General features: G+C 41.9%; 1 protein-coding gene across 1 annotated transcript; it reads right to left on the bottom strand.

Annotated features, from left to right (window-relative positions):
* Positions 1–453: 453 nt before the first annotated feature.
* Positions 454–7,173, bottom strand: LOC104166725 (hepatoma-derived growth factor-related protein 3; the record flags this gene model as incomplete). The annotated part of the gene is made up of 4 exons (XM_009706752.1): positions 454–600; positions 2,191–2,349; positions 3,642–3,780; positions 7,097–7,173. Coding segments are annotated over 4 exons (522 nt in total), but the record flags the coding sequence as incomplete, so codon positions are not given.
* Between the last annotated feature and the right edge of the window lie 4,909 nt (positions 7,174–12,082).

Below are 12,082 nucleotides of genomic sequence, written 5' to 3'. Positions count from 1 at the left end.
TGTAACATGCACATGAACCCTCAAAAACTCCAAAGAAGTCAGTGGGACTGCACAAATTTTAAACAAGTGTGAAAGGATAAGTAGGCTCCCACTGTGTAGTGAGCCAAAATGCATTATACAAACAGTTTGATCCTGCTCTCACATCAATTTTGCATCATTCCCGCTCATGGTTTTCAGTAGTTCCTCTCAGCTGACATTCATGCAAGTGTTGAAACAAAAATAATGCTTATAGTATCTTTTCTCAGTCAGTTGTTTCTCTAGAGCAGAATTTGTACCGGTGCAGGGACCAGTCCCATGTTTCTGTTCTAGACATATTCTGAGCACTGAAATGCAGTGTAAAAAGATTGCATGTGGTATGCACAGGTCACTGCAATGCAATGCCTTTCACCTTTAGTTCCAAAGCCCCCCCGTAGCAAACTGCATGGGAAGTGAATGATATTAAAAGAAGATTACCCCTTCACTGGTTTTCTGCAAATCTGAGGAAGTGTTTCTTGTGTCATTGCCTGCGTCCCCAGCATCAGAGCTGCTCTTATTTTCTTCCTCTTTGCAGTCCTTATCATCTTCATCTCCAGGAGATTTCCGTGACTGCTTGGAGGATTTCTAAAATGATCAACAACAAAGTTAAAAAGTAAAAACTGAGCTTCAGTCATAGAAAGACACTTTTGCAATGTATGTGGAATGCTGTCTGATCATGCGGTTCCCTGTTCAAGGTGAATATTGGGGAGGATATGTGGGGTGAAAAGCGTTTTTCAGGTGAAGTAGTTGGAGTTACTGCCATTGATGAAGCAAAAGGAGAAATTCTGTGTTCCACACAGGTTGGCAGCACAATTGGCTGTAAGACAGACACAGTAACAGGAGATGGGTATTAGTGCTGGGTCACCTGTAGGTTTTGTTAGTTAATGAAACAGATGGTGCCAGCTTGACAAAAGTTTTGATTAAACACAGAGATGTAAAATGAGAATAACATTAGCAGAGCTGCTTTCCATACTTTTTTTAGTGCTGTCAGCTTTAATATATCAACATTAAAGCCATGTGGAACCAATACATCTTTTCTGCTCCCTTTATGTTATGCAATTCTACAGTACAAAAGGATAAATTGTGGCATTAAGCCACCATTTTCCTAATCCTCTGTTTGCCCAGAGTCTTCTGGAAAGAAGATGGTAGACCAGACCTGAATTTCTAATGCAAAACACACAAAGGGGGTGAAATTACTTAATACATTTTGTTCAGTGGATGAACCACGAAAATTCCCACTCTCCTCCAAACTGGGCTTGGATTGTTTGCCTGTTTCTTCTCACTTCATTTAGCTTTCACTTTCAGAGAAGAATAACATGAATGTGAATGAACGTGACTCTGCCACACTTTCCACAATTTTTTAAGCAAAGTACAGACCTGGAGGCACACACAGAACCAGAGGAAGTGACTAAAATGTTGCTCCGTTTCACCCAGATGACAAGTGAGAAGTGTACCTGAACCCAAAGCTGTCACTACGCAGGTGATTATGTCCACCAGCCATTATGAGACAGTCTGAGACATGCTACTCTTAGCTTCCTCATCCACACTGTTACTTAGGTATTAACAGGGCGGGTAGGTACTACAATGTAGGTCTTTTATCTACAAATTGAGTGCCCTACTCCCTGTTTAATGAATTAGTTCTTCCTCCCTCCCATTCTGTATCCTGTACTGAAGTATTTTACAGTCAGCTACAACAGGAGCACCTGTGCACATCTGACCCTGTTGTATCTTTTAGCATGGCATCTGGGGCACTCACATGGGAGACAGGAGAGGGAAGCTTGAATTCTCCCAGACAGGAACCAAACCTGAACTCACGTCTCCCAGGAGGCACACTCCTAAGGGTTTTTTTTTGCTCTTCATGGGAAAATACCTATCTAAGGTGATCAAATCTATCAATCCATCTTTGCATGGATTTTCTTTCCAGTCCTTCTGAACTCCTTCCCATACTTTCAGCTCCTTCTCAAAGTGTGGGCACTAGGACAGGGCAGAATATTTCAACTGCTGTCTTACCAAGGCTGTCTACAAAAGCAAAAGCACTTCCCTTTGCCTGTTTGAACACCATCACTATGGTACTGGAATCAAAATGCTAAAGAAGGAAGAACAGATTGCCATGAGGTGGACAGTATTCTAATTATAAATGCACATGGGCAATAATGGAATAACTCAGAAGATAACCTTTGCAGTGTAGGATTTTTTCCGTTTTGAGCCTGCTTTTTCATTCTTTCTTTTTCCTTTTCCATCCTCTTCTACCCGATCACCTTCCTCCTCACTGCTGGCATCTGCTGTATTTCCTCCTTCTCCTTCAGTTTCTGATGAGCTCTGTTGCTGAATTGCCTTTAAAATAACAATAATAACATAAACAACAAAAATATCATTAAAATCTATTACTTAATTTTTGTTCTGTATTGAAGATAGAAATACTGGTAACAGCTTACACTTTAATTGCTACAGTCAGGAAGAGCTCAGGTTATTCTTGCAATTATCAAGAAAAAGGGCTCCAAAGGCCATTTTCTCAGTCACCATTTGAAAACAGTTATCAGATGCAGATTCTGGGATAGCATGTTCTGAAGGGTTTACACAGAAACAGAAGATCCTATAACAAAAATGTGTTTGCCAGACAACTAAGGGTTGCTCAATGGAGAGACCTGGCATGTTCTACTTTGGGCAAAACTATGGAAACTTTGGAGACTTTGGCTGCAACAGGAGAGACTTACTCAGGAGAGAAGACGGCTGTTACAAACCCCCCAAAGGGCAAGATCTCTGTGTTAGGAAAAAGCAAACACTGACCAGAAGGCTGAGAGCTCTTTGACAGTCCATCTCCCACAGAATATTCACTAGATTTTTTTAAATCCTCAAGTGTATGCAAAACATCTGCAGGGCTGAAAATACGAAACAGGAACTGAGAGGGGCAGCAGCTTGTCTGCAGGTGGTCCATATCTCTGGTTTGTAAGGTTTTGTGCTAATAACGTAATAGGTGTTTGCCTTCTTTTGGAGGTGATTTCTGCCTTCAAAGGCACGTTCTTAAATGAGAAAAGTTCTTTGGTTTTATACAGCCCACCAACTACTCTTCTCCCCCTCCAGCTTCACTGACTTTTTGCTCCAGACATCCAACAGGGAGAGCTGTTGTACAGCAGCTACTATCTCGTAACAGCAGCTTAAACCTACACCTTCTTTCTCACCCCTCACAACTTTGGCAGTGGCATCCTACGTGCTCTACATTACCATTGTAAAAATCAAAAGTGCAGTGACCTTAAGGTCCGTGTAAAATACACTGAACCTGATATAAAAATAAACAACAGAAAGAAGAAGTCAGAAATTATTCATGTTTATACTGGAGTAAATAAAACCTTCCGTTTTTAATTCAACTAAATCTGCTGCAGAATTTTCCATTTCATCACCCCAGAATATCACAGAAACCAAAGGGCTCTGCAGTATGATTAAAGTTCAATTTGTCACAGAGTGAAAGACCACAATTGTCTTTACATTACATAATTACAAAAGCTGTGAAACTTCCTAGCTCCACTAAAACGAGGACCTTCCGCATCACTCATACAATGTTTACATTGACAAGAAGTCTTCAAAGAAAACAAGAAACATAAGGAGGAATAGAAGTGAAAGTAATTTACCTGATATCCAGTAAACTTTACTCCAGGGTTGTTTTCTATTTCCCACAGGCCTTCATTAAATCCTTTTCGCTTGTTCGACTTCCCAAACTTATCTTTATATTCTTTATATGGGAAAAGGTCTTTGGGCCCCAGGAACGCACTGCATTTTAACAAAGGTAACATTCAAAAAAGGACTTAAATTCCTCCTTTTCAAAAAAAAACCCCATTAACAGTGCAAATGTATTCCCTATTCTCTTCTGCTTAATCCAGCATTTCTTTTTCAGTTTTGTTTGTTTGTTTGTTTATTTAACACACTGACTCTGAGTTATCGTTGTGAGTCTGATTTAATGGATTGGCTCACCATCCTGATGTTTGATGTTGCAAAATCATACTGGGTCTCTCTAGAATTAAGTAAAACGAGTCTCATTTATTATATCAACTACTGCTGGGAACTGGCACTTGAACAGTTTATGAAAGGGATTATATGACGTAATTGCCTGCGATAGCAAGGGACCAAACTTCCAATCCTATGAGTTACAAATCCGGAAAGGCCTAAAAATACCATATGAAAAGTTAAAGCATGTTAAGGAGTGCCTAGAACCCATAAGCCAAAACTTATCCCTTGTACTACGGGACAGAAAAAGCAGTGGCATTTATTATTATCTGTATTGCCAGTAAGCCTGGGAGCTTCTTTCTTGGAATAAGCCCCCCACATGCTAGATGCTGTGCAAACACAATAAAAATTCTCTCTTTCCCAAAAAATCTTATAATTTCATATAAGACAAGGAACAATGGGTGAATATAGGCAGATGAGTAATACAAGGAAACAATGAGACACACAGGGTGCTTGTGGCCAAATTGTTTTTCAGACAGCACAGCAAAGGAGGGATCTTGTGCTCTGCTGCTGCGTAAGTCAGCTATGCACCAGGCCAACTGATTTCAGGCACAGGCACCACAATGCAGGGAAAAATAATTACAAAAAAAGAGTGGTGATTTATCCTGCTTTTTCTACATGCTTTACAGTGAAACTCTAACTTCTTATAAAAAACTAAAGAAAGCATAATTTCCTTTTCATTGGGCAACTATATCCAGTGTGTTTACTTTGCTCTGTAAAGCAGTACTGGGATGGCTAAGAGCAAGTTAATTTAAAAACAGTGAAGGCAAAAGAACCCCTTCATTTCTTCATTCCTACATGGAAGACTCTATGTCACCAATGACTGGAGCTAAGCAAGTCACAGTGTCCTTCACTATAATCATTGTCCTACTTTCCTGATGATCTTTGCAATTAACACTAACTCTATGGTCTCCATTACCATGGGATCGCAGAGCTCCACCATTTACAACACATTTATTCTCGTAACATTACCATGAGGTTGGGAAGTTGCCCTTTATTGCAGATGAGCTTCTAAGGCACAGAGATTTGCCTAAGGTAAAACTCAAACTGATAGCAGAGTACAGAGGAAAACCCAACACTTTTCAGTCTCAATCTAATACCTTAATCACAGGATCATATTTCTTCCTTGCTGTAAACATTATTTCAGATTAATGCCTGATTCATGCCCCAATTCTTCCCAGCATTTATGAATGTGCAAGGTTTCATTCACTTAAATCACCCCACCAGCCAAGAAGTTTGCCTGTACAGAGCCAACTGGTGGCTAAAGGCATCAGATGACAAGTCTCTGGGCAAAGAGTTTACTTTTAACTACACAGGAGACAGAATGGTATCCACACTCAGTTGTCTCATTAAGAAATATCTCAATTATATAATTAAAAAGCCAAGAATACATTTCTACCTGAAAGCCAAACAGTGATTTCCAAACTAACAGACATCTCATTAAAATTAAAGGCTACAACAGAGCAAGGGATCTGAATAAATTATTTTATCTATGCTGTTGCTAATACTAGGAGATGTCTCCTTGTTGCCAAAAATACATACAAACAGTTCTAACACAGGAAAAAACTGAATGAAGGAAAACTGTATGAAACCTTAATTTAGCTCAACAGTAATGTATGGAAATGTTTCTACAGCCTTTTATGTACAGTAAACACTGAAAAATTGTCTACATCTTTGTTTGAAATACGTTCATTGCCACTGGGAGAGTATAACAGTTTCCACTGTTCCGCTATAAAACTAAGGAGCTGCAATCTACAGCTCATTTTTAACAGTTACACTTTTTAAATTATTAAGGTAGTAACTACAAACTGTTTTCCTGTTTCAGATGTTACAATGAGATCATGGGCTAACAAAATCCAAAACAAAAGAGACAAGCAGTTTGGGATTCATTCATTTCAGGTTAAAAGTGGTCAGAGTTTTTTTCTCAAAATATTTCTCAAGAAAAATGTTTCCATTAAAAAAAATAATTACAATTTGGTTTCTAATTTTAAAGCATCATAAGTTTATTTGAACTTTATTCTTTTTAGATTATTTTGTGACAGTAGTAGTAGATCACAATGTATCAAAATATCAAGTTGTTTCATTACAGTAATAGGAAGAAATATTTTAACTAAAGAGAGGCTATTTTGATCTTTATTAAGCAGAAACTGCATTTAAAGATTTTTTAAATAAAACGTGATCTATGAGCTAAGGGGCTTATTATGTTCTGGAATAATATTAAAATTCAAAAATAAACAATAAATTTTTATAAAGATTCAAACCTCTAAAACTGAATTTAAAATGTAATCAGAATTTCATTTTTCCATTTTTTAAGGAATTCCAGAAAGCATGTTCCCTGCAAGTGGGGAAGGAAAAGTTTCAAAATGTAAACATTTCATACAAAATGGAAACTGTGATTTTATTTATTTTTTAGCTACCTCAGACATAGTTTAAAATAGAGACATGTACATTATAATTTTGAAACTCTGACCTTTGCAGCAATTGCTACAAGACATAACTTACCCTTTCTGCTCTGATCCCTTTCTTTCCCTGTGAGCTCAGCCAGCTCAGTTCTTCTACCACTTCTGAGAGCTCCATCCTACAATATCCCCAGCACAAGTCTTACAGGAACGTACATAGGAGATTTTAAAGCTATGTGAGGACTGCGTGAGACTCTGGGGTATTCTTCCTTTCGTTTTACAAACTAGCAAGCGAGTTCTCCCACAGGACATGAACCCAAATGTGTCCGGATACAGCAGCCTGATCACTGCTATCATGCACATCCAAGTAAAAATTTTTTACCCCTGCATCTGAGTTCAGATGACTCTTTAATAAATTTATGCCAACACTTTTCTTTACGGGAAACACAGGCATTGGTTATTACTTATGCTTAGACCATGCTCTACCATCCACACAGCAGCGTTCCCACCTACTTTCAGGTTTCACTTCCATGTGTTAATACAAATGAGCTGGGCTCATAGGATGTATCGCTAGGCTCCCAAGGACTTCAGTCACGATTTGTTCCAACAAAATCAGTGGAAATGATGTTTGCTGCAGTGGAGGAAGACATTTTCAAAGGAAAAGATCATGTTCATTCACTTACGTTTCATGAGTCCCGAAAAAGAAGATGGGGTATTTATTTGCTGGAGGCTTCACGGCTCCTTCAGGGAGTTCATCAATCTGTGAGACAGAAATGGAAAAAGGATTATTCCCAAATGTGGTGTCCCTCATCCAAGAATCCCTACCAAGCCAAGCCATGGAAGTGCTAGTGCAGGTATCCCGCAGCCCTGGGAGGTTCCACTGTGTGCTGGGGTGGGGAAGGGAAGATGGCTGCTGATTTTTCAGGCAGGCAGGTCATACAAAGTCAGCATATGACCAAAACAGAGAGATAACAGAAGACCAAGGAGCAGACAAAAAGTTTTGACGATTTCATGGGCATTATAATAAGCAAAGGCAATAAAATCAAGTCTGCTTAATTTAAGTGTTAACTTCAGATGCTGCCTCATCAAAGGCACCAGAGCCCAGAGGGTAATCCTGTCTGTCTCATACAGCCACCTAAATAACTTCTGCAACAAATGGGGAACAGATGGTATATCTGAGACTCTGCAGCCGGAAAACCGGACAATATCCCATCGGTGCTTCCTGGTGGTGATGGTGGTACGCAGTGTAAAATGCATAACACATGCCAGGGAGGTGGGCCTGGGACTCTCCTTCCCCTGCAGCATCCTAATAACTGTTTTTGGTCACCACTCCCCTCTCTACTCCATCTCTTCTTTCACATTTTATCCCTGGCCTCGTATCTCTCAAGATACAGCTGCAGAGCAGCTAAAGGAGGGATGGTGAGGGTGTTCTCCTGAGGTATAGCCAGGACTGGGACAAACCCCTCAGGCTAAGCAGAGCCTACTCCCCATCTTCTTGATGTCTGAGTGACAGTGTTAGTCGCGAGGCAGGAGGTTAGGCCCATGACTTAGTCTTATCATATCTAATTTTTCAGTCCTTTGCAACAGAAATAACGGAGTCCAGGTGCCTACCCACAAAAACCAGAAACACAGCACAGCTTTAAATAAGATCTAAATGCCTGCCTTCCCAGAAATGGCACTTTTAAGCATATGTGGGCATCTAAAATTAAGCATCCAGAGAACTCTCAGGTTAAGAGGGAGCCCAATGAATCTAGATATCTATAGGGCAACACCAGAGAGCAGGTGAATGGCTTGCTGCCTGGGTCTTAGGCAACTCAATCTCAACATAAGCATATTGAACCCTGCCAAATGTCACTGGAACTGAAAGCGAAGCGCTGACATACCAATGCTATATGAAATCTGCTCTTCAGCAGAGCAAGGGGATGGAACCTGCATGTTTTCACTCAGGAGGCCAGGCCCACATGTGCTTTCCTTCTCTCTTCCTGCCGAAGGACCCCAAACACTGAATTCTTGTTGAGTAATAAACACCAGATTGTTTTCAAAGGATGTTCTCTTTCACTGTAAAGCATCTGCTGGCTACGTAGCTCTCAAAGGAGTATAAGCTTTTATAAGAATTCAAGTCCTTTTGGTCTTTCTGCAAGGACACCCGTTGGGGACAGAGAAACCAGAGCCACATGTGGAGCTGTAACATGGCAGGACTCCTTTCTGCAAAAGAAATGGATGCCTATCTTTTAGGTCTAAGTGGAGCATTCTCTTGAAGCTACGCCAAAATCAGGGGATATAAGAGCACTTCCAAACCATTGCTTGTCTCTTTTCTATGGGACGACTCAGGGGTGTGGATGGCGGGGCTCTGGCAGGCTGGGCCATGTGTCACCATGCACTCACTGCCCAGCATGGTCTGCAGGAGTCAGTCCGTGATGATCAGAGGTGTCACAAACCTTGCGGGCACAGCAATTACCCAACTTCTTTTACATAACAAAGCTACTGAATTGATAAATAAAAGGAGAATCTATTATTTAAATGCACATAGAAGGAAGATACGCACTAGTGGAAGATGGAAGCTTGCATTCACTTTTAGCTCAGCTGTGTGTAAGGAGGAACTGAAACGACATGACAGGCTGTTCAGTGCCCCCTTCATCAGCAGCAATACATAGGGGAAAGATGGCCAAAGATACTTTTTTTGAACTCATTATTTTCTGACATTAACTATTGTTTTTAAATAAGTGCCCATAATGTGGTTATTCGCTCACTAATTCATGATTTTAAATACAGATATTAGACTGTAACAGGGATAAAAACACTGCAGGGGAAAAACACCGCAACTCACTTTGCAAACTGATAGCAGGTCAGGGAGATAGTATGTCCCACTCTGCAACACATTTTATGCCTCCTTAAAGATGGAAGTATCTATGCGTCAGACCAAAAAAGGCTGTGCTGGCAGTTTACCAAGTACAGGGGTAATACACCTCAACGGTCTGGGTGCCACAGCCATGTCCCTCTTTATTATGACAAGGAAGATGTCCAGAGAGATACTAGACCCCAGAAAAATGTGGACTCCTGTGACCGAGATGAACAATGCCTGCTGGGACCTGAGTGCAAATCTCATTTGGCCGCTTGAAACGCGGCGCCAGCTCTGGGCCGCATTACAGAACAGCGCAGTCCAGTTACTGTCTCAGCCCTTTAAGAATTTCTCATGAAATAAAGCAAACAGCTGTAAATGATCAGTAACGCAGAGGAATGAAGACATCGATCAGAAGGGAATGGGGATCTTACATCACACAACGTGCTATGTTCCAAAGCAGTGAGGATCTTCTCCTAAGCAACATTCCAAGGAGAGTTAAGCCTCATGTCATATTCCCAGCACTTCGCACTGTTAGCTGAGGAGCAGCACCAAATCGACAAAGGACAGCACACACATCTGTCATGCAGCTCACCTGCTCCCCATTTTGTGGCACATTTCTTTATTCATCCCAGTATCCCCTCTGACTATGTATCATCACAGGAAACCATAAAAAAGCTTTTTGTAGCTTTCGAAAGTTGGCATACACATACAAACACATGCAGTATAAATCTGCACTAAACAGCTCATGGATACACCGTTAATGCTCCCACTCCAACATTTCACTGTGCAGCTGAGGTCAAGACTTTCCCTGCCTTCACTGGTTTTGCTGTGAGCTCCCCAGCTCTCAGGCGTAGGTTGCTGGTACTGTAATCAGGTTGAATATGAAGTGACAGTGCAATCTTACGGCCATTTAACTTCATGGCAAAAACTCCAGGGAATTTAGTGAAGGATGAGACCCTCTCTGCCATTAGGAAAGATCTCTTCCCTTTTCACCTGTTTCATGCAAATCCCCCACATTAGAGACGGTGAGAGGAGAGCTTTGCGCAGCCCACCCATTCCCAGCAAAACCACCTTAGCCCTCTGAATGCTGAGCCCCTAAGAGCTTATTTAGCTGCAGAACAACCCCAGCACTCCTTGACGATTGCTGCTGTTTTGTAGTAACAGAAAGCAAGCAGTACAGGCAACCATACTGCAGCCCCCTGCCGCTGCACTCAAGTCACAATTTATTCCCATTCTACAAGATATTTTGGTTAAATATGCTGAAGATTTGGATCTGATATTTTTCCCCATATCAGCAAGATCAAAGACATAGAGAGAGGGAGGGAGAGAAAGAGAGCGAGCATGTGAGCACAAGAGGGAGAAAAGCATCACTGCTTCGAACGAGGAACAAAAGAGATAAGTGCACCCATACTAGGACACAGTGTTGTAGTCACAGAAACCTCACTAATGACTAAAGCATCTGTCTATCAGAGAGCCAGACTGCGATTGCATTTTGCTCCTGGAAGGAAACAAACAGATTCTAAAGTACCCCTAAAGTACCCATTATAACCTGCAATCAAACAGGAGATCCATCCCCTCCTGACCCAGAGCTGACAGCAGGATGGAGCTTGCTGCCACAGAAATCAGTGACAGCAGTGCGTGGCGGGCAAATCTGATACGTGCATCAGCAACATCATGGGCAGCCGCTTCAATTATGGCTAAAATTAAAGCAGGTGGTTTCAGATTTCAAGTTTTATCCCCTTTGCTCCCGTTGCTGTCATCTGCTTAATGAATAACAATTGCTTTCTTTTTGCACAACCTCAGCAGAGCTGCACTTCCCAGCATTTGTTTGCCAACCAAGCAGCAGAGCTTTAAAGACGTAACTGTGCTTTTTTTTCGGTAAACAAATGCCAGGCTTCTAGGGTCAGGAACACTGAACAGAAAATTCAGCCTGGACCTCTCAAACCAGAGCAGGGCTTTATCAAATGGTGTTGCTAGGGACTACCAATGTACAAGCAAGAAATCTGTCTCCTTACATTGCAGTTTACAGGCTAGCACGTATATGCAGCCGGAATATTTTGCTCTCAGTGGTGCTGAGTAATTGCTGACTTCTCAGGTAGCATTTCCTACTGGTTCTCACCGGCTGGGTTTGGCACTACTCATACTGCGACACTTCCTTCCCTGTTGCCATCAGGTGAGGGACCCTGGGGAGAGAAGCACTGGCTGGGTGGCTTGGACTGGAGGTGCAGAGCCGTAGCCCTCCCAGGAGAAAGCGCAGAGCTGCCCGCCGAGAACAACAGTGGCTCCCAGAAGCACAAATCATCCCGGTGCCTGCCTGTGGGATAACATGGCATGTTCCAGAGAGGCGGAGGAGCTCCCTGGGAGGGCTGGTGCAAAACCAGAGGAAGCTGCACCCCCGGCTGGGTGTTCTGCTCCGAAGAGCTCTACATTCCCTGCAAAATGGGAAATGCGTCTCTTCGAGACACAGAGAAAACGGCAAGCTTTGTCTCTCTGCTTCTCTATGTAAAGCAGCTTTCTGTGGAGGTTTACGTTACTGCAGCAGTCAAGAAAGGGGCAGTTCTGCCCATCAAGGCGGAAGGGCATCCCAGATGCGTCTTCTTCCACTTGGAGGGACAGCAGGTGTCATGTTGTGTGGCTATCACAAAATCTCTGTGCTGTGGATAAGCTGCTGTTCAGAAGCAGGAATTCCAGGCTGTCAGGGTGGCTTTTGGACCAAACCCTGTTCCATTATATTCCAAGAGAATTTTACACTGAAAAAAAAAAAAGGTATTATGGAAAAATACCTATCAGGTCCACATGTACAGACAAGAAAGCTTCACTTCAGCAT

Source organism: Cariama cristata, unplaced genomic scaffold (assembly GCF_000690535.1).
Source record: "Cariama cristata isolate BGI_N322 unplaced genomic scaffold, ASM69053v1 scaffold31378, whole genome shotgun sequence".
NCBI classification, from domain to species: Eukaryota; Metazoa; Chordata; class Aves; order Cariamiformes; family Cariamidae; genus Cariama; species Cariama cristata.
This window is presented reverse-complemented; position numbering and strand designations above follow the sequence as displayed.